General features: G+C 42.6%; 1 protein-coding gene across 5 annotated transcripts in view; it reads left to right on the top strand.

Moving 5' to 3' along the window:
* Nucleotides 1–25316, top strand: part of ptprz1a (protein tyrosine phosphatase receptor type Z1a) — a 50878-nt gene extending 25562 nt beyond the window's left edge. The window contains exons 11-31 of one of the 5 annotated variants that reach the window (XM_086149329.1): nt 3880–3920; nt 4247–5228; nt 5967–6440; nt 10209–10347; nt 12585–12685; nt 13030–13115; nt 13304–13324; nt 14012–14108; nt 15889–15965; nt 17115–17249; nt 17359–17493; nt 17597–17760; nt 18607–18742; nt 18817–18963; nt 19853–19943; nt 20177–20250; nt 20336–20461; nt 21728–21883; nt 21965–22107; nt 23973–24108; nt 24622–25316. In XM_086149329.1, the coding sequence (XP_086005455.1) occupies nt 3880–3920; nt 4247–5228; nt 5967–6440; nt 10209–10347; nt 12585–12685; nt 13030–13115; nt 13304–13324; nt 14012–14108; nt 15889–15965; nt 17115–17249; nt 17359–17493; nt 17597–17760; nt 18607–18742; nt 18817–18963; nt 19853–19943; nt 20177–20250; nt 20336–20461; nt 21728–21883; nt 21965–22107; nt 23973–24108; nt 24622–24771 (3611 nt within the window). In that variant the 3' untranslated portion in view covers nt 24772–25316. Of the gene's footprint in view, nt 1–3879; nt 3921–4246; nt 6441–10208; nt 10348–12584; nt 12686–13029; nt 13116–13303; nt 13325–14011; nt 14109–15888; nt 15966–17114; nt 17250–17358; nt 17494–17596; nt 17761–18606; nt 18743–18816; nt 18964–19852; nt 19944–20176; nt 20251–20335; nt 20462–21727; nt 21884–21964; nt 22108–23972; nt 24109–24621 lie in introns of all 5 variants that reach the window. The other 4 variants (XM_086149328.1, XM_086149326.1, XM_086149330.1 and 1 more) reach the window with 4 other exon arrangements.
* Nucleotides 25317–26147: the final 831 nt, after the last annotated feature.

Raw genomic sequence — 26147 nt, 5'->3', positions numbered from 1 at the left:
AAACTTTTTGTCATTTTTGCTGATTTTACCTATTCATTCAGTAATTAACATATTTATCATTTTGATAAATTGCTGATTTTGTGTTACATATACTAAAGAAAGCAGAGAAAAAAAAATGGACAAAACAACTTTGGTGAGACCGGCCAGGGGAGCTGCTTGACAAAATAAAAGTAGCACCTCGATGGCAGACAACCTCCCCTTCGATTTTAATTAAAAAGTTAATTTATCCCTAACCTGAACTTGTATATAGATATTTGGAAAAGAGGTTTTTAGGTGTGATCCTTTTTTGTTTTTATTTTGAAAGTTTTTGTCATTATTGCTGATTTTATCGATTTATTTTTTAATCTACGCATGAATTATTTTCATTAAGTGCTGATTTTGTGATAAATATTCTGAATAAATTGGAAAAAAAAGTAATTCATTGATAAAAGACAGCGTTGAAGAGCTGGCTGGCAAAGCTGCGATGACCCACCAAAATAAAAATAGCACCTCAATGGCAGACCCCCCCCCCGAACAAATAACTTAATTATTTTGATTTAAAAAACTAATAAGAATCCTCTGCATAGGTAATCTATCTGTGTCCTCAAGTTGTATATAAAAAAAAGTTTTAAAGTGTGTTTCTTTTTTTATGTTTTGAAATGTTTTGCCACTATTGATTATTCAATCTATTTATTTATAAATCAATATATATATTTATTACTTTGATAAATTCCTGATTTTGTGAATATATATAATGACCCCCGGAAGAGCTGCAATGACCCTCAAAAATTAAAGTAGCACCTCAATGGCGGACGAACCCCCCCCCCCCCGAAAATAGTGTCATTATTTTTATTAGAAAACTTAACACTATCCATATAGTTAATTTATCTAAAACCTCAACTTGTATATAAATATTTTGGAAAAAAGTTTTTAAGTGTTTCTTTTTTTTTTTTTATTTTGAAACCTTCTTCTAGTATAAATCGCTGATTTTGTAATAAACATACTAAAGAAATCTGATAAAAATATATAATTTGATTAAAAAATTTTAATATATTAGATTTCAAATGTTTTAAAGAGATGTAATTTATTGAGAAATAATTTTCCTGATGACTGGAAGGTTCACTTTCACTAGATGTGTTCTCAACTTTGCCTTCCTCCTCATCCTCCTCCATTTCCTCTTCCTCCGCTTTCTTTCTGTGTATATTTTCTTTTTCATTGTGAAACAGTCTCTCACGGAATGGGTGCAGTTTGGACTTTGTTTATTATTTATTACTTTTATTCACCTTACTGTACTTAGAAGGGTATTGTAAAATTCTTCTTGACTTCCAGTGAAATTGAGGAAATAAAATTTAGAATTTCCAAATTTAAATCCATTTAATTCCATGTATATTTGCACCTCAGTGAACATGGAGGTCGCTGTGGCCCCGGCGTTTCCCTAAGTGGTTCCTGGGGAAGCAGTGCAAACTGCACCGATGACGTTCTCTGACCGCCATCGTCGTCTTCTTCTTCGTTTCTGACTCTTGTTCTCTTTCGTTCTCTACTCGCCGAGGATGTGTGGTTTTTCGGGCGGTGGGCGGGGTCAGAGGTCATTACCTGTTTCCCATCGTGCCCGTCTTCCCCTCTCGTCCCTGCCACATTGTTGAAAAAAAAAAGGAAAATAAAGTTGACTGGTTTTATTGTGAACGTCAACCGGGTCCTACTTCCTGTGTGGCATCAATGAGCATCCCACCGGGTCACATGACTGCACGCAGTAAACATGTTAGCATGCTAGGCTAACCGTTAGCCATGTAAATTTGCAGTATATATACATTATACATACTGTATATATGCACTTTTATTAGTGTATATGCACTATGTTGCATATATATATGTGTCTGTGTGTGTGTGTGTGTGGGAGGAGCATCATGGTAAAACAGATATAAATAAATAGAAATTAAAGATTGGGATTGAGATTATTATCAAATCTGTGGAGGTCAGACGGAAATCAAGAGGAGATTTGGGGAAGGCCAGGAGGAGGTCTGGAGGTCAATAGGAGGTCACAAAGAGGTCAAGAGAAGATTGGAAGAGGTCTGAAGGTGGTCAGGAGGTCATGAGGAGGTCAAGAGCAGGTCAGGAAGAGGTCAGCAGGGGATCAGGAATAGTCTGGAGGAGGTCGGGGGGATAGGATGAGGTCAAGAGAAGGTCAGGAGGCGTGGAGGAGGTCATGAGGTCAGAAGCAGGTCAGGAGGAGGCCAGTTGGTTGTCGAGATGTTGCCTTGACATTTTGGGCTGGAACCCAGTGTTTGACGAAACTCCAAGAGTGGAGGAGAAGCAGGATGAGGAGAAGGAGACAGGAGTAGGTCTGGAGGAGTTCAAGAGGAGGTCTCAGACCGGTGAAGATTCCCGCCATTGATCCCGATATCGATCGCGGGTTTCCGTCCAACCTAATAAGACCTCACCTCTATCTTGACAAACCAGTTCCTGGCCAGGTAAGAGCCGCGCCCCTCCCCCGCCCACTCCCGCTCCCTCCCGCTCCCTCCTCAGTTTGCTGTCTGTCCCCATGGCAACAGGCGGGGGAGTTTAACCTGATTTTAGATTGAAAAAATAGATTAGTTGCAAATGTTTTGGGTCGCCTTCACCTGCATGATTGACAGGAGCAGCTCAGTGTGCATGGCATGTCACCTGCATGATGCCATTTTTATTATTTTGTGTGTGTGTGTGTGTGTGTGTATGAGTTATTGTGAATTTGTGTGTGTGTGTACATCACTGTGTATGTTTGTGTGTGTGTGTAAAAGTGTATATGTGTGTGTGAGTATCTTGTGTGTAGATGGGAGTGTCATTGTGTGTGTGTCTGTTTGCATGGGTGTGAGACAGTTCATATGTGTGATCATGTGTATGTGCTTGCATGCGTGTTTGTGTGCATGCCTGTATGCATGAGTGTTTTCTGTGTGCATTTGTGTGTGTGTGTGTATGTGTGTCTTTATGTCTGTTTCATGTCTGTGTAAGCGCGTGTTTGTATGCGTGTGTCAAACTGTTTCGTGGACATGTGTGTGATTGTGTATTCATGCATATGTTTGTGTTTGCATGTGTGAGAGACTTCATGTGTGTGTGCAATCATGTATATACGTGTGTATGTGTGTAAGTGTGTGTGTGTGTGTGTGTGTGCGCGCGCGTGCGTGCGTGTGTGTGTGTTTGTGTGCGTGTGTATGTGTGTGTGTGTGTGTGTGTGTGTGTGTGTCTTTGTGGCTGTTTTATGTATGTCCGTGCATGTGTTTTTATTTGCATATGTCATTGTGTATGTTTTTATGTTTGATTGTGTGCGTGTGTATGTTTGTTTGTGCATGTATGTGTTTGTGTGTTTGATTTTGTGTACATGAGTGTGATAGTGTGTTTGTGTTTACATGTGTGTGAGAGACGGTTCATTTCTGTGTGATCATGTGGACACATGTGCATGCATCTGTGTGTGCGTATGTGAGTGCGTGCATGTTTTTGTGCACACATGTGTGTGTGGTTTTTGTGGGTTTGTGCAGACGTGTGCTTGCAAGAGCGTGTGTGTGTGTGTGTGTGTATGCATGCATGCATGTACCAGAACCAGAACCAGAACCAGATGAAATGACTGGAAAGGAAGTGACACGTCTGAACAGGAAGAGATACATCTGAGTCACCATGGAGGCCATCTTTAAAGAAAATGTGGAAAAAATAAAATAAAATAAAAAGCTCAAATGTTTCTTTTCCAGAGCCGAGCAAAGCAGCTCCCTCTTCTTCTTCTCCCTCATGTCCTGCCCTCTGTTTCCTGTCCGCTTTCTGCTGTCTGTTCATCTTATCTTTAACTTTGGGATTTCAAAACAAAAGCAGTCTCAGCTTGTTCCTGTGACTCTGGGGTTTCTTCTTTTGGCTGATCTTGTTATCTTGTCCTCCCAGATAATCTACTGTATCCGGGTTCTGATGACTTCGACGAGGAGGTAAGGAACCGGCCGTCTAAGCTAATGCTAACACTGATGGCTAGCAACATTCTGTGAGGAGATATCAAGCAGAGATAAGCTACATTACCAGGTCAGGAGCAGCTAGTGACCTGCTGTGGTGTTTGCTAAGAGAGCTAGCACATGCTAACTGTCTGCTAGCTTTTTAGTCAGGGTTGTGCTGTCAGTAAATGGAGAATTTAATTGCCCACACTTGATATTCCACACAATTATTTGTTGATGTTGGTGGAAATGATGTGTTGCCATGGTAGTGCTCAAGTTTTCTTTCTGAGCTGTGGACACCATTGTTTATGTTCCTTCTCCGCCAGGTCACCGGCGGCTCAGACCGGTCCTGGGCTGAGGATGAAGACCTGGCCCTGGTTCCTGCGAGCGCACCAGGAACTACGGCACTCGCGTCTCATTCCCTGCCTGCAGAGGAGCTTAAAACCACGACGGCCTCCAGTCCAGAAAGGACCATCAGCAACCTTATCCCCTCTGAGGAGGTGATGCCGCGCAGCACTTCCATCCCACCGCTGGAGGAGAGGGAAGACCGCATCCACCGCGTAACTGTGACAACCAAGAGGGTGTTTACAACTGCAACTCCTTCAACTCCTAGAATTCTAGGGCATGCCAGCACTACTTCCTCTAGAGCTAGAATTCCAGGAAGTGGTAGCACTACTACCCCTAGAGCCGTCGATCCAGGAAGTGCTACCACCACTTCCACTAGGGCTAGCAGTCCAGGAAGTGCTAGCACTACTTCTTATAGAGCTCGAATTCCGGGAAGTGTTAGAACTACGTCACCCACAGCAAGCAGTCCAGTAAGTGTTAGCACTACTTCCTCTAGAGTCAGCAGTGCAGTAAGTGCTAGCACTACTTCCTCTAGAGCTGGAATTCTAGGAAGTGCCAGCACTACTTCTTATAGAGCTAGAATTCCAGGAAGTGTTAGCATTGCTTCACCTACACCTAGCAGCACAGGAAGTGCGAGCACTACTTCCTCTAGAGCAAGAACTGAAGGGAGTTTTAGCACTACTTCACCTAGCGGCATCACTCCAGGAAGTGCGAGTACAAGTCCTTCTAGAGTCACAAGTCCAAAGACTCAAGGTGGTGCAGGTGTTTCCTTCAGCACCTCCACCACGGTGGCGCTCTTCCTCGTCCCAGACCCTAATGAAGGCTTGGCTCCAGCCGTCGGGAACAGTACAGGTGGTGGAGGACCTCCAGGTTCCTCCTGGGATGGGGTTCAACCTAAGCCTACAACTCCCAGCCGACCTCTTGCCTCTTCCACAAAGGCCTCCATTCTTTGGCGGACCAACGGTGAGCGTCCCTCTGTACCCTCGTCTTCCTCCTCTTCCTCTACCTCCTCCTCCCTTTGTGACACCTTGGACCCCAGCGCCTCCACCCGCCTGCATGACCCCCCCGCCTCGGACTCCCAGCATGCCGCTGCCTCATCGCTAGCCAGCGCTGCTTCTCCGACGACTCCTGCGCCCCCTGCCTCCACCCTGCCTCCCCCCTCCTCTACCCTCCCCGAGACCGACCCCTTCCTTCCTGGTGTCGGGTTCCACGGTAGCGCTTCAGGGTTCTCGGGGTTCACCTCCACCCCCCCGCTCGGAACTTTGCCGGATCCGTCCGCGGTCACCGATTTTCTGGACCCGGCCTGGGATTTGTCACCGGGCTCCACCCTCAGCCCCTCCATCATCCTGGCTACCGACTCCGCCCTCTCCGGCGCGTTGCCTCTCTTACCGCGCTCTCACGTCTTTGAGGACTTCGGTTACGCAACAGGAAGTAGTCTTGACTCCTTTCTCCCTGAGGTCAGCGGTGACAGCTTCTCCTTGGTGAGCGATGTGGACACCATGTGTGGCTGCTCACTGCAGCCCTCCGCGCCGTCATCATGGCTTCACACCCCCTCCTCCGTCTGGGACTACTCCCGCGCATTTTCGGACGGGGACGCCCCACGCTCTCTGGCGGTGGCGGGTTCTGTCATCTCCCCTTCCTCGCCGCACCCTCGCCTTCTTCACGCCACCCAAAGCCACCTGCCCGTTTCTGTTGCAGCAGCACCAGAAAGGAACCTCCAAACCCACACCCTGGCTTCTTCCTCCCCTACCCCGGACGGGAACGACGCCAGCGGCAGCGGCGCCTCGGGCTCCGCGCTCTACCCCGACTCCCAGGGGGGCGTGGACCAGGAGTGGGATGGCGTCCAGACCTCGGCGTCGGGTGACGGCGCCTCCGCGTCCTGGAACGAGTCCGCCCCCACGCGGCCCATCTCAGAGTCGGGCCAGGAGCCCGAAGACTTGGACGACCGCCTCTCCGCCTTCTACTTCGAGGGCAGCGGCGCTGCTCCCGAGCAACAAAGGGTTGACGCGGTAACCTGGCCTCCGTCCCTGGCGCCTGGCAGGGAGGAGCAGAGTGGCTCCGGGCAGAGCGAGGCGCCGCTCGACAACGAGACCTCCTCCGACTTCAGTATTGCCGAGCGCTCGGACAGAGAGGATGAGGAGAAGGAGGAGTGGGTGGAGGAGGAGCCCGTCGCAGGTAAAACCCCGTCCGTGTCGGGGAAGAAGAACCTCCGTCCTGCCCGGGGAAACGCCATCTTCTTCCTCATCATCCTCTCGGGGGCGGAGCTTCGTCTGATACCCGTCTCTCCGCCTTCATCCACTCCTCTGCTTTTTCACCCTGTTCTCTTTTTGGTTTTGAAGGAGCGACAGACTCGTAAACATCTGCCTTCCTCCTCCTCTTCCTCCTCCTCACCCCCTCCGCCCTCCCCTTCAAGCTCTCCTTCAATGACATTTTCCATTCATCCATATATTTGTTCATTCATCCGTCCGTCCATTCCTTCCCTCCTTCCTTACTGCAATTAGAGAAGTCTTATAATTTTATTTAACATTTTTTTAATTCAAAAATGTTTTGAAAATATTTTTAAAAAATATGCCATGCTTTCCCCATATTCAATATAATAATACAAAAAGCTTAAATCCCATTTCCTTAAACGTCATTCATCGATCAGTCGCTGATAATTAAGAGTAATTAAATGGAATTAATGAAAATCACTATTGATGGAAACTTGACTCAAATTTAACTTTGTCATATTTTGATTTTTTTTTTTTTTTGTGGTGGGGGGGAATAGTGTTTTGATTTGATTGGCTGTCGTACCGAAGCCGTCCACTAGAGTGAAGCAGAGCTCCGTCTCCTAATTAAATCAAACTCCTCTTCTTCACCGTCTCTCTCATAGGGAACCTTTGACCTTTGACCCCCACGGTCAAGCTGATCTTTAACCGACTTTCAAAATATGAATTATCAGTCGACAGTCAATACAATCACTCCATCTTCTAAAAGCATCAAGAGCTAATCCGCAGCCGTAAATTTGTTTCTCTTAAGGATTTCTAAATCTCACTGACTTTTGTTAATTGCTCGTCTGTTTTCCTTCGGACAAATTACGGTTAAGTCGCCACCTCAATAGTTGTTTTTCCCTCCCGCTGGTTCGGCTAGTGACATGACATGAGTGTTATTACATATTACTATACGTTATTAATGAGTAATAACCGGATGGTTGTCGACTAGTGTTTTCATTCATACTTGACGATTTCTCAGGTAACGGCTTTGTTATTTTTGCGTTCCTCCTCCTCCTCCTCCTCCCCGACAGCACTGACACCTCCGTATTCTTCCTTGGCTGAGTTTGTTTGAGGGAAAACTTTTTCTCCGGCGTGCGCCGCCACCGCCGCTGCCGCCGCCGCCGCCTGGAACCATTCAGGAGTCAAGTTCTGAGGGAGTCAAGGCCGCCCGCCGCTACAAAGCAGGAAGTGTGTGTGTGTGTCAGGGTCGGGTTCGCCCTTACTCAAACTTCCAAACTGCGGCGCTGATTGAGCGGCGGGGAGAAGAAAGAGGCGAACGTTTGATCTGTGATGGACTTTTGACGAGGAGGCTTTGTGCTGCCTTCGAGTGCCGCCGCCGCTTCTGAATGCGGCGGGCGGGTGAATGGACGCCGCGGCGTTCCCTCCTTCAGCTCCCCCATCCTGGCACTGAATGTGCCCGGCGTCCCTTTTTTTCTGAAGTAGATTTTTTTTTTAAAGAGAGAGAGAGAGGAAAAAAAAAGAGATCCGCAGATGTTTTATCCGCGGTGCCGCTCGGCTCCTTGAACCGTCGCCACGGGCCTTCGCCGGGATTGACAGCCGCCTCCGCTTCGCCGCGCCCATGGTCGGCGGCGGCGGCGGGCAAGGCATCCGGATGAAAAGGACGACGTCGCTTTTGACTGGAGGAGAAAGAGGAGGAGGAGACTCAAGTGTTTTCTCTCCTGACTTTATCTTTCATCTACGCTCCTTTGAGTACTTTATTACTGCAATTACTTTATCAGTACTACCATTTTAACAATACGAGTGTTCTTTTAGGTATTTTTTTAAATTCACACATTTCTGGCAAATTTCTTTACATATCGGCTTGTTTATAAAATCATTTATGTTATTTATTCGTTATTTATAGAACACATGTTTAATTTGTGAATGATTTTTTTCTAATGATATCGTCAATTTAAATTATTTCTGTGTATGAAATATAATATTTTGTATGGTTTCATGCTAAGAAAGGGTACTACAGATGCAGTATTTGCTTTAAGGATGTTGATAGGAAGTTGACAGAGGGAGCTGCATTGTGCCTTTGTAGACCTAGAAAAAGCATACAACAAGAGGCCAATACAGAAACTAAAATACTGTATAAGGAAGTCTGGAGTGGCAGAGAGGTATGTTACCCTGGTGCAGGACATGTATGCTAGCTGAGAGAAAGTGCTTAGGTGTTTAGGTGGGACCTCCTTAGGGATCATCTCTGAGCCCCTTCTTGCTTGCAGCGGTGATGGACGGGCTGACAGATGAGGTTAGACAGGAATCTCCATGGACCATGATGTTTGCAGATGACATTGTGATCTGTAGTGAGAGCAGGAAACAAGTGGAGGAACATCTCAAGTGGTGGCGGTATGCTCTGGTAAGGAGAGGAATGAACAAGTCGCAAGAAGACAGAATACATGTGTGTGAATGAGAGGGACCCAAGTGGAACGGTGAGGCTACAGGGAGTGGAGATAAAGAAGGTGGAGGACTTCAAGTACTTGGGGTCAACAGTCCAGAGGAATGGAGTGTGGAGAAGAGGTTGAGAAACAAGCAGATTGGAATGGGTGAAAGAAAAAGTGTCAGGGGCATTATGTGATAAAAGACTATCAGCCAGAAGGAAAGGAAAGGTGTACAAGACAACGGTGGGACCAGTGATGCTATGTGATTCAGGCACAGTGGCTTGAAAGAGAAGACAGGAAGCAGAGCTGAAGGTAGCAGAGATGAAGATGTTTAGCTTGTCTTTGGGAGTGACCGGGATGGATTTAATCGGCGATAATGTCAGAAAGGCCAGACTGAGATGGTCGGGTCATGTACAGAGGAGGGCGAGCAAATATATCTGGGGTTGGAGCTGCCAGGCAGGAGCTCTAAAGGAAGACCAGAGAGAAGATTTATGGAGAATATGTACGATTGATATCATTTTTTCAATAATTATTTCATATGTAATTTGTCTAATATAGATAGTGTACAGTGATCTCTCTCCATAACGCAGTTTACTTTTCACGGTTTCGCTACTTCATGGATTTGCATCGTGCATTGTGTTCTGCATTCTGATTGGCTAAAAAGTCACTCCGCTTCTTCTCTACCTGTGCGTCAATAACGTTGCAGTTTAATATGTACACATACGTAAAACAGCTTGTCAAATTTACATTAGGTACGTACAAATTCTCTTGCAATTTCGAGTTTCCCTAAAACCAATAATGTTGACAAAACGCTCTGGACCGACAAAAGCACCTTGCAGGGTCCAAAAGGCAGCGGAAGATGCTATCTATCGCAGATAAAGTTAAACTTCTCGACATGCTAAGGGAAGGTAAAAACTATGCAGCTGTAGTTCCATAAAGAAGGAAGAAAAAAACGACATAATATAGTATTTAATTGTATAATAATTGTAAAAAAATAAAGGTTTCTACTTCACAGATTTTACCTATCACTGGTTCTTTTTGGAATGTAATTCCTGCGAAAAACAAGGGTATACTGTATTTAATAATATTTGTATATATGTTGTGAATATATTCACAACATAATATAGTTTATCATGTTTTTTTCTGCCCTTTACTGATTTATTATTTCAGTTTATTTACTGATTAATTATTTCAAATTTGTTTCAACATTATGAACTTGACTTCCCTTGATTAGAGGTTCTAATGGTTCAGTCCGGTTGGTTCTATTCCCCCCCCCCCCAAGAGGTCTAATGGTTCTGCCCCTCCTGCAGACATCTCCAACAGCAGCCACGAGTCGAGGGTGGGCTCGGACTGGAACCCGGACAGGAGGGGCCTGGTGCCGCTGGTCGTCGTCTCCAGCCTCACCGCTATTGGGCTGGTCGTCCTCGTTGGCATCCTGGTCTACTGGAGGTCAGTGACCCCTAGAGGACGCCACGACTGCGTTACACTGTTATTACACATTCATTACTATTGTTATTATCGTTATTGTACTAGAAGTGATCGAAGTACTTTGTTGACGTTATGACTGCAAAGAGAGCTGTATATAGATTTTATTCAGTTTAATTTGCTATATGAATTCAAAAAAAATATGAGAAATCATCCAGAACCCTTTAAACAAAATCCTAAATCAGGAATTTGCTTCAAATAACAATAATAATAATAATGATAATAATAATTGCTGATTTCCTATTATTATAATACTATAACATAATATTATATTATAATAATATTTGCAAAAACAATGCAGAATATGTGATGTTTAGAAATCTGCACACATCCATGCCCAGAATTGACCTTTGACCTTTGTCATGTCCGACATAATGAGAGACGTATTTGTCTGGAGGATTAATCTCTTGGAACATGAGTGCAATTGTGTTTTATTGTGTACGTGTATGTGTGTATGTGCACGTGCGAGTGTCAACATCATTATTAAACTGCGGTTTCTCATTGACATTTTGAAAAATGTCTGATGATTTTAAGGGACTTTTTAAACCATTTTAATATATATACATATATATATATACATGTATATATATATATATATATATATACATATATATATATATGTATATATATATATATATAAACACTGACAGTCCAATAGATGGAATTAAAAAAAAATGTTTTTAAATTCCTTTTTTAAAAGTATTAACTTAAATTGTATTACTTTTTAAAAATAATTAAATGTAAATATTCTCTACATGTACTAGGAAGTATTGTGTGTGTGTGTGTGTGTGTGTGTGTGTGTGTGAGTTGAGTGTGTGTGTGTTGTGGGTGTGTGTGTTGCTGGATGAAGCCTCGTGTGTCTTCATAATATAAACCCTCCTCCCCTGCTTCCTGTTCAGGATTAATCTGGGGGGCAAATTACACTAATCCTTTTTACACCAAACATGGTGCTCATTTGGAGACAGACTGACACAGACACACACACACACAGACACACAGACACACAGACACACAGACACACACACACACGCACACACACACTCACACATACACACCGACCACACACAGATGCACATTATTTTATTATGCCCAAGAAGTAATGAAACATAAAAATAAATACTAGTTCCACTCTTATTGGCAATAATTATTATTATTCTAGGAAAGATACGATATAAAAGGAATAAAATATAACAAAAATACGATTATTATACTAGAAAGAAAAATAAAAAAAATACAACAAAGCACTAAAAAATTGTATAGTAATAATAATAAAAATAATAATTCCTCTTATTATTATTATTTTTATCTATTCTAATTAAAAAATATAAAAACATTTAAGAAACTGCAACTCCTACGAGTACTACTACAGCTGCTCATAATCATATACAGAAATTCTCTTATGTATATATAGAAATCATTTCACAATTCTAAAATGCTAGCGATACACACATATCCTGTGTATATTTGTGTGTGTGTATGTGTGTGTGTGTGTATATATACATATATATATATGTAGTTTTCCTGGAGTTTGTGTAGATCTCTGATTGTTTTTTTGTAGTATTTCTTGTTGTTTCTCCAGATTGTAAACCTCTGGATGTCTCTCCGGGTCGAGGAAACTGTAATTTATTGATTATCCAAACTGTATTGATCATTTCCTTGTGATCTCCTGATCAAATCCTGATGAATATATCTTTAAATCCCCTCCCTCCCCCCATAGTTCACATTTTAACTTTTGTCCTATGTCATTGTTTCAGACATTTAATTTAATTTATAAAAAAAACAAAAAAAATCAATCAAAATTAATTAAATGCATTTTTTAATTATTTTCCTCCAATTTTTAAAAAAAATATGTTTTTCTGTTTTGGATTTTTTTTTAAATAGCAATCCTTTCTGCCAGATTGAAACTCTTTCCCTGCTGCCAGACTCCGGGTCCTTGAACGCCTCACGCTGCCGGACTGGAACCGGCCAGATTAGTAATCTGGGGATTGGAGCCGCAGTTTCGTGTTCCCTCTGTTTGTTCCTTGTAATCCCTGATGCACATTTCTGGACGCGTCATCCCATTAAAAACCTGTCGCGGATTAGAACTGACATCTTTTTATTCTGTTGGTGGGGGGGGGGGGGGGGGGGGGGGGGGGGATTATGGGCTGCAAATCTGGGCCAGCAGGTCACATGACCTGTGTGTCTGCTGTTGTCTCCTACAGGATGTGTTTCCAGACAGCTCACTTTTACGTGGAGGAGGGTTCCTCACCTCGGGTTCTCGCCGGCACCGTCCCGCCCCTCGCCGCTGCTTTCGCCAGGCCAGGTATACTAAGATTTCAGATTAAATCCGACACTGATTGGACAACAGGTGAAAAAAGAAGAAAAGGAATAAGATGGAGAGGAGGGGGAGGAACATATCTCCTGGGATAAATGTGGAATTGGGAGATTAGATGGTGGAAATAGGATTACGGTGATGACAGGGTGAACGGGATGAGATTATTAATCTCACTTTCAAATGTCTTGACTTCCAAAACCCTTTATTTGGTAGCGTTCCAATCACAGAGTCAATCAGATTAATCACATCTTCTAAATGTGATTGATTATGGATCTGAAACGTGCTCATTTGTGTGTGTGTGTGTTTGTGTGTGTGTGTATGGGTGTTTTAAGACGAAAAATCCTCCTATCCGGTGAAGGACTTCCTCCAACATGTTGCTCAACTTCACCATGCCCGAGGCTTCCAGCACGAGTTCCAGGTGTGTGTTTGTGTGTGTGTGTGTGTGTGTGTGTGTGTGTGTGTGTGTGTCTGTGTGTCTGTGTGTCTGTGTGCGCGCAGTGACACCGACCTGTCCTGTGTGTCCCATCATGTTCCTCTGCACCCTTCGGTTGACTGTGTTGTCATGGAAACATCCCCCCTCCCCACCCTCCCCTTCCTCATTTTCAGTTACTGAAACAAAACTATGAGGTAAGAAGTTGTACATTTTTTTGTTATTATTATTATTATTATTAGTTGTTGTATTATTATTAGTTGTTGTATGTTCTATTTTTCCTATTACTTAGTTCTCACAAAAAAACAACAATAATAATTGATTTAAAAATAAAAATCAGAATCATATAGTGCCATAGTGTTAAGTAGTATTTTTTATTTGTTTTTCTAGTATAATAAAAGTTTTTTTTTTTAGGGTAATGTAATATTAAGAGTAGCCGTTGTAGTAGTAGGAGCTGTCATATTCTATTTACTTTGTTTTGATTTTCTAATTAGGATAAAAAATGATAATAATCATAATGTAGTTTTATAGTAGAATTATTTGTTGTTTATTTAATATATCTTTTCTAACATAATGATAGTTATATTGAGTACTAATTGCATGTATTTAATCATTTAATTATTTTGGTTTTTATTACTCATCTAATATATATAATTTATAATAATATAGCTTTATTGAGAGTACAATTTATCATTTATTATTTTTATCTTTTCTAGAATAATTAGTCTTTTACTAGTATTGGTAGTTGTAGTAATAGTATAATAGTAAATAGCACATGTTTCTGATAATGTTTTATTACTTTTCCAGTATAAACAATAATGTGTGTGTGTGTGTGTGTGTGTGTGTGTGTGTGTGTGTGTGTGTGTGTGTGTGTGTGTGTGCAGGAGGTCCTCTCCTCCTCCCTGGACGTCTCCCTCTCCTCCGACATCTCCAATCATCCCGACAACAAGAACAAGAACCGTTACAGCAACATCCTGGCCTGTGAGTCACCTGACATCATTACATCATCCAGAATCTGGACTCGACTTCCTGTCAAGTGTTTTCTACATCCTGCTAAGGGTTTTGTATTTCCTAATGAATGTTTTCTACTTCCTGCTAAGTGTTTCCTACTTCCTGCCATGTGTTTCCTACTTCCTGTCATGTGTTTCCTACATCCTGCTAAGGTTTTTGTATTTCCTGCTGAATGTTTCTACTTCCTGTTGAGTGTTTCCTACTTCCTGCTAATGGTTTTCTACTTCATTTTTTTATTTTTTTATTTTCATTTTTTTTATTGAGCACATATAGCATAAACAGACAATACATATGTACAAACAAACATGGCTCAATAGAATCAAATGTCAATGATATAAACAGGCATGAGGAAACATAAGGGCATTCATTTTGTATGCAATCAATTAACTGTAAGAGTAAACAGGATTAAAGGCCTGTGAGAAATGTTTAATTCTAGAAAAAAAAAATTAAAATAACATTTATAATAACTTTTTTTTTTAATGGCAAGGGGAATGTAATATGTATTTAACTCGGCGGATCTAAAGGAATATCAGTCATAAAACTGTAAATTTTTTGTTTTTTTAGGATTTTTCCATAAGTTTTAAGGATATTTTATACAATCCAAAATCGTTTATAAAGAACGTACAATTGAGGATAGATGTCATCATTTTGAAGTGGGTCTCTTTTGCCTTTGGGCGTATGGGTAGAGTCAAATACATAGTCCGCAGCTTGGCAATCGATTCCTCATCAAATTTATCTAAAATATTGTTTTCTACTTCATATTGAATGTTTCCTACTTCCTGCCATGTGTTTCCTACATCCTGCTCAGGGTTTTGTACTTCCTGCTGAATGTTTCTACTTCCTGTCGAGTGTTTCCTACTTCCTGTCATGTGCTTCCTACTTCCTGCTAAGGGCTTTATTCTTCCTGCTGAATGTTAATGTTATTTTAGGCCTGGCCAAGTTCTTCATTCACAAAAACAGAAGGCAAAAGTGTACTCCCAATTTTACGTTCTTTATAAATGATTTTGACTTATACAAAAAATCCTTAAAACGTATGGAAAAATCCAAAAACCAAAAAATATAAAGTTTGATATCTGAGATTCCTTTTGAACCGCCAAGTTAAATACATATTATATTCCCCTTGTAATTTTTTTTATTTTTTTTTTATTTTTTATTTTCTTATTTACCTATTTATTTATCTGTTCTCCTTTATTTTCTTTTTCTTCGAGCATTAAACATTTCTCACAAACCTTTAATACTGTCAACTCGTATAGTTAAGCGATTACATACAGAACAAATGTCCTTTTGTGCTTTGCTTCCTCATCCCTGGTTGATTCATTGACATTTCGATTCTAGCTTGCCATGTTTGTTGTTACATATATCTGTTTATACTATTTATGTTCAGTAAAAAAAAACAAAAAAAAACTGAATGTTTCCCACTTCCTGCTAAGTGTATCCCACTTCCGGTCGTGTGTTTCCTACATCCTGCTAGGGGTTTTGTACTTCCTGTTAAGTGTTTTTTTCCTTCTTTCGATTTTCTACCTCCTGCTGATAGTTTTCTACTACCTCCTCAGTTTTTTTTTTACTTCCTGCTGAGTGTTTCCTACATCTTGTTAAAGGTTTTCGGCTTCCTGCTGAGTGTTTTCTATTTCCTGCTGAGTGTTTTGTACATCCTGGTGATTTGGCGATGAGGCACAAGTCTTCCTGCAGATGAAAACATGAATACTGAGTGAATTAAAAGCCCCTTTCTTTGTCTCATCCTGATCTTCAGACGACCACAGCCGGGTGCCGCTAACGCCACAGCCTGATGGAGGGGGCGGAGACTATATCAACGCCAACTACGTGGACGTGAGGACCACACATACACACACACACACACGCACACACACACGCACGCACACTTCAACACGACCAGACAACAGTCTCTTGAGTATCTATATATATGGATGTATCTATTAATGTATATGCATTATAAAAGTATGAAAGTATGTATTAATGTATGTATACATAAATACTCATACATTAAAATACATAATTCCCACAACCATTTATGATTACTTATTTATTTATCCAAACATACATTAAAAAAAACAATAATACCTAACATATGTAATTTGGTATATATACATAATTTAAAATAATACATAATGAATGAAAGGAAGTAGATACAGTCTTTCTGAATTCCATATCGGAAACCTTGATTTTCAAGGATTTTTGGAGTTGTTTCCTTTTTTTAATTTTTGGACTGTTTAAAAAAAGAAAAAGGTTTTAATCATTTTAATTGAATTTTATTTGTTTTGTTTTTTTTGTTTTATTTTGATTTTATTTTTGCTGAATCCTTTTAAACAGAAATTTAATTTCACAAATATTTACATTACCTTTTCAATTATTGAGTATTTTTTCTCAGAAACAATAATGATTTTTTTTTTTCTTTCCAATCATTAAGATTTTTTTTTTTTGATGGACAAGTTTTTAAATTAAAAAAGAAAAAAAAAAATCTTTTGGGGAAACTAGATTTGTCAAGAATTCCATTCTGTTATTTTTCGTTTATATCATGCTTTAGCCATAGTTTATATTTCATGTAAACTATATACACTGACTTTTACTTCATAATACTATATATTTTATTTCAACTGGATTATTTTACATTTTTAAACTATATTGATGCTATAATGTTTCCATATCCTGATTTTTGTATTGTATTTATATTTTATAAATTCATAATTTGATATATCCCTTTATTTAATCTTGTATTTTTATTTATAACATATTTATATTTTGTTTTTCATACAATATACTAATACAACATGACTACAAACTAGAAACTGGATTTTAATTTTCAGATTTTTTTTTGTTGCAAATGAACACTGGCAGATATTTTTTACTTCAACCAGATACCAATTGAATTGGTTCTCGAGGTTCTGGATGTTCTTCGAGGTTCTCCTGGTCCAGGTCTGACCGGTCGCCTCTCTCTCTGGCTTGCGGTTTCTGTCCCAGGGGTTCCAGGGACCCCGGAGCTACATCGCGGCGCAGGGTCCTCTGCGCTCCAGTACTGGGGACTTCTGGAGGATGATCTGGGAGCAGAAGGTGGGCGTGGTGGTCATGATCACCAACCTGGTGGAGAACGGACGGGTGAGCAGCTAGTCGGTTTTATAATTCTATAATTTGATAACTATTAGAAAAGGTCGTGACCCCGAGTAGTGCAATCTCAGGTCTCTCTCACACCACTATGGCTTCTCAGAGGAAGTGCGACCAGTACTGGCCAGCAGAGCTGCAGGAAGACTTCGGTGGTTTCCTGGTGAGGATGAGGAGCAGCGAAGAGTTCGCCTACTTCACCCGCAGGACCTTCAGTGTCCGGAACGTGCAGGACAAGAAGGTCGGAGTTGACGCTCCTTCAAATCCCTTCCCTTGAGACGTCCCAAATGTTGACGGTTTACCATCTGAGAACCATTTCCAATGCTATGCTAACGTTCTCCCAGAGTTCTCAGAAGGGGCGGAGCCTGGAGCGGACCGTCACCCAATTCCATTACACCCAGTGGCCCGACATGGGCGTACCGGACTTCGCCCTACCGCTACTCAGCTTCATCCGCAAGTCGTCCAGGGCCAGGGGGCCCGACATGGGGCCGCTGCTCGTCCACTGCAGGTGCGTGCCAATGCCAGGGTGCGGTCCCCGCAGTCCGAGGACCCCAGTTCCACGACCGCCAGAACATAGTCTGAAATGTGGGCTTATTGAGATAAAAGAACTTGAAGAGCAGAGTTTCTAGGGTTTGAGACTGGGTACATGGAACTCTGTTCCTGGGACAGTAGTCCTGTGACGGTGGTCTTGGGCCTGGTGGGCTGTGGCCTGGTGGGCTTGGCACAGTGGTCCCAGGACAGGAGTCCTGGGCCTGCTGGTCTGAGACATAAGGTCCTGAAAGCGGTCCTGAGCCTGGTGGCAATTGGCTAGCGGTCCTTGGACAGTGGTCTTAGGCTTGTTGGTCCAAGACATGAGGTCCTGAAAGTGGTCCTGGGCCTTATGATCCTGTGACAGTGGTCCTGGGTCTGGCAGGCCTGGGACAGTGGTCCTAGCCCTGCTGGTCCTCAACGTGAGGTCCTGAAAGAAGTCTTGGGTCTAGTGGTCCTGGGGCAATAGTCCTTGGACAGCAGTCCTTGGCCTGGTAGTCTTGGAGACGAGGTTCTGGAAGCAGCCCTTGGCCTGGCTATCCTGATCTTGGGCCTGGTGGTCCTGCATATGAGGTCCTGGAATCAGTCTTGGGTCTGGTGGACCAGGGAAAATGATCCTTTGGCATCGGTCCTCGCCACGTGGTCCTGGACATGAGGTCCTGAAAGCGGCACTGGGCCTGGTGCTCCTGTGACAGTGGCTCTGGGTCTGGCAGGCCTGTGACAACGGTCCTTGGCCTGGTGGTCCTGGAGATGAGGTTCTGAACGCAGTCCTGGTTCTGGTGGTCCTGGGCCTGGTGGTCTTGACCCAGGGTCTGTTCTGCTGCAGCGCCGGCGTGGGCCGCACGGGGACGTACCTGGTCCTGGACAGCATGATGAAACAACTGAGGGACGAGGGAACCGTCAACGTGCTCGGGTTCCTGAAGCACATCCGCACCCAGAGGAACTTCCTGGTCCAGACTGAGGTCAGAGGTCACCCTGCAGTGCCCCTACAGTGCCCCTTTTCATTTATTGATCAAACATCTGTTTGTGTATCCAGGAGCAGTACGTATTCCTCCATGACGCCCTGGTGGAGGCCATCTTGTCCGGGGACACGGAGGTGGAGGCGTCTCGTCTTCACCAGTACGTGGACGAGCTGCTGGCGCCCGGCGCCGGAGGACGGACCGGGCTGGACCAGCAGGTGGAGGTGAGGGCGAAGAACACGGGGATGACGAAGATGGAAATAGAGCATGGGGTTGACCGTGAATAGATTGATTAAGGGATTAATGAATGAATGAATGAAGAGGTCAATGAATAGATTCATGAATAAGTTAATTAATGAATGATTGGGTCAGTCAATGAGTGAAGGAGTTAAAGAATGAATGAATGAAGGTTAAATGAACAAATGATTATTGAATGAGTTAATGTATGAATGACTGAATGATTAATGAATAAGTTAATAGATAAATGAGTCAAGGAGTTTAAGAATGAATGAATGATTAGATCAATGAAGGAGTGCCAAATAATGGATGAGTGAATGAATGAATGAGTTAAGGAATGAAGGCGTCAATGAATGAATGAATGAATGGACTCATGACAGAGTTGAATGAGTGAAGGAGGTAAAGAATAACTGAATGAAGGGGAAATAACAAATGTTTTTACGAATAAAGTAAGGAATGAATGATTGCATCAATGAATGAATGAGTGAAGTAATTAAAAGATTGAATGACTGAAGGGTAAATTAATGAATGTGTGTATTAATGAATGAGTTATTGAAGGAATGATTGGGTTAATGAGTTAATGAATGAGTGAAGGAGTTTAAGAATAACTGAATGAAGGGGAAATTACGAGTGTATTTATGAATAAAGTAAGGAATGAATGATTGCATCAATGAATGAATGAGTGAAGTAGTTAAAGAATGAATGTGTGTATTAATGAATGTGTTATTGAAGGAATGATTGGGTTAATGAGTTAATGAGTGACGGAGTTAAAGAATAAATGAACGGATGAATGACTGACTGGGTCAATGAATGAGAGAGGGAGTTAATGTATGTTTGAATGAAGGGGTTGTTAAAGTGTTACCTGCTGTGCCTCAGCTGCTGTGTGAGCGCCCGCGGAACCAGGAAGCGCCCTCAGCGCTGACCGAGCAGAACCTCGGCAGGAACCGGAGCACCGCCTTCATCCCTGGTGGGTCAAAATAATAGATTTCTGGAGCATGTAATCAGTTACTGGCCAGAGTGACATTTGGCGTCGTCTGGATGTAGCCACTTGCTGAATTTCCTAATGTAGCAGGAACTGCCTTAAATAATCCAGAATAAAAGAACCAGCAGGAGGTGGAGTCACATGACCTCACGCTGTGTGTGTGTGTGTGTGTGTGTGTGTGTGTGTGTGTGTGCGCGTGTGTGTTTTCGTCCCACCAGCTGAGAGCTCCCGTGTCCGTCTGTCCACGTCGTCCGGAGAGACGTCAGATTACATCAATGCCTCCTACGTGGCGGTAAGAACCCCCACCTTCTGCTGGCTCCCAAAGCCCCTTGCCGGTCCATTAAGCCCCTCCCCCTGACGCCCTTTGACCTCCGCAGGGTTTCCGCCGCAGCCAGCAGTTCATCATTACCCAGAATCCTCTTCTCGCCACCATCCGGCACTTCTGGTCCATGGTGTGGGAGCAGAACACGACGGTCATCGTCTCGCTGCCGGGGACCAGTGGGGTAATCTGACCTCTAATTTGACTTTACTGACCTCTAATCTAATGTCTACTCTGACCTTTACTGACCTGTAAACTGACCCCTAACCTGACCTCTACACTGATTTCCAATCTGACCTGTACATTGACCTCTGACCTATAATCTAACCGTTAATATGGCATTTAATCAACCTCAAATCTGAGTTGTACACCGACCTGTAATACGAACCCTAATCTGACCTCTGCTATAACCTCTAATAAAATAATACTTTATTAATAAAAAAAAAAAAAAATTGATCAATCAATTTGAGAAAAAGTCCACCAATTTAGAGTATTTTACATAAAGTTAAATAAAGCAAAAATCCATTCTTTTTCAGATTCTTACCAAAATATGTTTACCAAAATTATATTGCGGTGTCATTTTTAAAGGAAATGATCATGATTCCCTCCTTTTTTTATAATTTCATTTTAACGTTATCTTCAACATGTTTCGAGAAAAGGCCTAAGAAAAAGATACTCTTAACAAGACAAGGTCTAATATCAAAATCCTCATTTAAACCTTGTGGGGTTAGTGTTCCCAGAGTGTACAGGACTGTCTCAGAAAATTAGGTTATTGTGATAAAGTTCTTTATCTTCTGTAATGCAATTACAAAAACAAAAATGTAATACATTCTGGATTCATTACAAATCAACTGAAATATTGCAAGCCTTTTATTATTTTAATATTGCTGATTATGGCTTACATCTTAAGAAAACTGAAAAATCCTATCTCAAAATATTAGAATATCATGAAAAAGTCATTTTTGTTTTTGTAATTGCATTACAGAAGATAAAGAACTTTATCACAATATTCTAATTTTCTGAGACAGTCTTGTATATTCAAAATAGTTCACCGTTCAAAAGGATTGAGTTCAGTATTAAGAGTTTTTTCTTAATATTTTTATCGATCCCCATAGGGGAAATTTGTTTGTCACAGCCGTGCAACGATAACAATATCTATAAATATGAATATAAATATAAAACGGAAGAGACAACGACAATAACAAGGATAAGAACAGATAACAAAATGACAACAAGGATAAAAATAGATAACAGAATTTCTAATCTGACCTCTAATCTCTTCCCCTGACCCCGATTTGACCCCTAATCTAACCCCTCAAGAAACGGGGTGATGACATTTGATCCAACATGGCCGTCCAAGTGCTGACAGCGTCGAGAATACGTATGTGTGTGTGTGTGTGTGTGTGTGTGTGTGTGTGTGTGATTCAACGCTGGGCTGAAATGTTGCCAGGTGGAGGAAGAGGCAGAGCCTCAGGCCGTCTGGCCCGGCAGGGGTCGTCCAATCAGCTACGAGGCGTTCAGGGTCAGCTGGCGCGGGGAGGATCGTGTGTGTCTGCCCAACGAGGACCCGCTGCTTGTCCAGGTCTACATCCTGGAGGCCACGCAGGTGGTTTAGCGTGCACGTCGTTTAGCTTAAAAGCATCTCGCCGCTGCCTCACCCCTCCCCCTTGTCCTCCCCCCCCCGCAGGACGACTTTGCACTAGAGGTCAAGCGCTACTGCGCCCCCCACTGGCCGAACCCTGACAGCTCTGTCAGCGACGCCTTCCAGCTCCTGGACCTGGTGAAGGCTGACGCCGCTGACAGCGACGGGCCCACCATCGTGCACGACCAGTGAGCAGTCTTTTTTTTGGGGGGGGGTCTTTCTTTCAAGACTACCGTAATTTCCGGACGATAAGATGCAACTTTTTTCACTAACCAACGATAATATACGGATTTTTTTTTGGGGGGGGGGGCTAATGAGCTTCATGACGCTAAAACATTTATCCTCGTCACATTGGACCGATGAAATTATTGGGAAATTCTGAGTCAGTTCACCTCCAACACCGAAGAAGACGACTTTGAAGGTTTTAGTGTGCAGGAGGAAGCCCAAGATAGCGATCGGCTAGCCGATCAGCTTACATTGAGGTGCACTCAATAGTCTGGAAATGATGGTATATATAATCTGATGAGAATAAAATGGTAGTCGAACCTCAGTTTACGAATTAAACCCCGATTGATCCGTTCTGTAGCCCCAAAAAACATACAATGCTCTTTTACAACTTTTTATTTGTACCAAAAAACCAGAAAATTAAGGATAACCTCAATTGTTCCTGTGTTTCTGGTGTCCTTCTGGCAGAGGAGACTTTGGCTAATGCTAATCTCCACCAAGCAGTTGTTTATCAATCAAAACTAACAAAAACCTTTCCACTTCTTCTAAGACTTGAGACCCTTGCTTCGTTACCATCATCTCCTCTTAAGCTCCATCAGCCGCCTCTACAGCAACTTTCTTCTCCAGACTTTGACAAAGTACAGACTTAGCCACGTCATAGCGCTTAGCAAGATCTGTAACGTGAACACCAATCTTGCCTTTAGCTATTAAAGTAGAACCTCAGATTAGGAATCATGAACAAATTAGCCTATGAACTGCGTTTTCTATCAAACTTTAAATCCAGCTCCTGACAAGCTTCAGTACACAAATACACAGACAAACGAACTTGTGAGCTTTACATGTTTTGACGTAGCGATAGCACTGCTTGCAATGCTGCGTTGTTTACATTTTCACATTCTCCCGTCATAGCACTTTTTCCAATGAGCGAGGCGAGCTCACTAGCTAGCGCTAGTTGTGTTGAGAAGAATGGCAGTTGATCTGAAAAAGGAAATAATAGCTAAAAGTGAAACAGATCAGTCCCAGCACTATGATACGGCTAAGTCAACCATCTGTTCAATCCTGAACAACAACGGTGTACTAAAGACAACAGAAGTTGCTGAAGGGTTGACAATGTGAATCACTATTCTACATCTAAGACTCGTGATCTTCGCTTTGCTCGGATTAATGAAAGACAGCTTGCTGGAGATAGATGAGATTTGCTGATTTTGTAAAGGAAACACAGAGTACAAGTGCTGTCAAGAAGACAAAGAACACCAGAAACAGAAAGAATCAAGGTTATCTTTAATTTCTCCTCTGTATTTTTGGCACAAATAAACCCATAAAAAAGTTTTAAAAGCACTGCAAAAAGTTCTCAAGGGCTGGAGGACGGATCAATTGGTAAAACTGATTTGGTTCAAGAATATTTCAGGTCAAGAACGGAGTCAAAGAACAATTTAAATTTGTAAGCCAAGGTTCTACTTCTACAACAACACTAGCACGTCTAACTTTTTTAAGAGGCATAATGATGGCTAGCTTCCTGGCACAGACAAAAAAAAAGTGGTATAACAGGAGAACGCAATGATAATCGATGCAAACAATGCACGCAAGACTGCCGCTATGCTACAACGCGGAAAGCCTGTGAGTTTGCACCGAGGTCTGTTTGAAATGTGATCGAAAAAGCTGCTCGTTGCTCGATTTGTTCGTGATAAAGGGCGTTCATAAGCCGAGGTTATACTGTAAAAAATATATATTCTAAAAATTAGCAAATAGCCCGAAATTTTATGAAAATGATAAAGTTATAAAAAAAAATAAATTACAAACATCTGGGTTGGTTCTGTGTGGTTTCCAGGGTGGGAGGAGTCACCGCGGGAACCTTCTGCGCCTTGCTGTCGCTGAGCAGCCAGCTGGAGGCCGAAGGGTCGCTCGACATCTTCCAGGTTGCCCGGATGATCAACCTGATGAGGCCCGGGGTTTTCACCAACGTCGTAAGACATTAAGACATGTCCCTCCACCGTCTCGGTTCTTCTCAGGGTTCTCAACGTTCCCTCTAGCTGCATCTTCACTGCTCATCCAAAGTGCAAGCTAACGCTACTCTATCCATCCGCTAATCAAAGTTGGTCTCCTGAGGCTATTTCGTTACACCGTGTCCTCCAGCGTTCTCCATGTTCCATCCATCTACCTTCCAATTTCTGTTTTTTTTTGGTCGTATCTGGAAAACAATGAAACAGACCAGCTAGTATGCTATTATACCTTCTATTCCATTGCTAATGCTACCAGCATTAGCTAGCCTTTCCTGCACTACAAGACAATGAAATGCACTTCTAGGAAACTCCAACTCATAAACAAAATGTTAGCAACCTAGAAAAACCTTCATGAAGATTAGCATAGCTTAATAGCAGCTCTGTTGCCTGCAATCCCTATTGTTTTTGTGCGGTCGATGTTAGCGATAGCTGCGCCAACAATGACGGCTAGCCGGGCTAACATTTTCTGTATTTTAGGAGCAGTACCAGTTCCTCTACAAGGCCATGCTGAGTCTCATCAGATCCCAGGAGGACGAGGAAGCTCTCCGCTCGTCCGACGTCAACGGGACCATCGTGGTCGGCGGCGCTGCTGCCGCCGCCGCCGAGAGCCTGGAGTCCCTGGTGTGATTGTCTGCAAAGAAAAACACTTTTTAAAAACTGACGTCTCCTGCCAACGTGCGGACGCTGGAGCAGAGCCCCGTCCCCGGCAGGACTTCCTGCCGTTTTATAATGTGTGCCTTCCATGTTTGTTTTTGGGGATGTTTCTCTTTGTCCTTTGACCTTTTGATACGACTAACGCTTCGACCTTTTTTAACTGGCTAACGAGCTCCGCCCCCTGCCAAGCCCGTGTATTTATTGGCGTCAAGCCAAAAAAAGGGGGAAAACAAAACTTTTTTTTATATATATATATATATATACATATACGGGGAAGTTAGCAGCTGCTGGATTTCAAAATAAGGGCCTGACGTAAAATACTACAGACAATAAAGTAATGATTCATGTAAATAATGCTATAGGTATAAACCTGGACCAAATTTCTATTTATAGGTGCTCCTTTTCATATACATCACCCTTTGTAGTGCATTTAAAGGTGCTAACTGTTAGCAAGAACATTAACTCTTTTTTATTGTGGGGGATAACGGACTAATGTGATGTGTGACACACTGTTGTTGTTGTGGGGGGGGTGTCGATATGGGGAGGGGGGTGTAATGGAGGGGGTGTTAACAGGGGGGTTCTTCAGGGGGTAATAACAGAGGGGGTTTTGGATAAAGAGGATGCTAACGGACGGCGGTGTTCATGGTGGCGGGTTTTGGGGGCTGTAACGGACTAATGTGATGCGTGACATACTGACCTGATGTTGTGACGTCTGTCGGCTGCAGATTAAACACCTCAGAGGAACCCGGGCCTCGGAGTCTTCTCTTCTTGCTAGTTAGCATGCTAGCCAGGGGCTAGCTACGCCACGCTAATCAGTTAGCCCATTTCTGTGAACGCAACGCCTCTGTGTCCTTGTGAATGGGGTTAGCCTCGCAATGCTAATCGATAGCCTGTGTCTGTTTGTGAAAGAGTTAGCCCCCCGTAATGCTAATCGGTTAGCCTGCTTGTTCTCACTTTTTCTCTACTCCCCTTCAGAAAAAAGGGGAAAATAAATAAAAATGGAGGAAAATTTGAGTAAAATAATCAGTCATTTGCCTTTTTTTAGAAGAAATTTGAATTTAAATATTTAAAAACTGGGAGTGAGCAGCAGGCTCTTTAGATAATCCCGACTGGATTACGTCATCCAGCCGTGTCTTTTCCACCGAGATTATTCTCTCTCTCTCCAAAAAAAAAACAACCTTTCGGATTATTTTCACTTTTTCAGACTCAGGCTTCTCTTGCCTGGAATAATAATCTGCGTTGAGATTAGAGGCTTTGTCGTGGCGGCGGCGTGGTGTCGGGGGGTCGGAGGTGGCGGTGTCCAGACGGAGACAAAAAAAAAAAAAAGGAAAACAAATAACGACCTGTGG

This window comes from Fistularia commersonii, chromosome 7, assembly GCF_037954325.1.
Source record: "Fistularia commersonii isolate RoL2024-O1a breed Wild chromosome 7, RoL_Fcom_v1.0, whole genome shotgun sequence".
NCBI classification, from domain to species: Eukaryota; Metazoa; Chordata; class Actinopteri; order Syngnathiformes; family Fistulariidae; genus Fistularia; species Fistularia commersonii.
The sequence above is the reverse complement of the archived record's forward strand: the minus strand, read 5'-3'. Positions and strand labels throughout refer to the sequence as shown.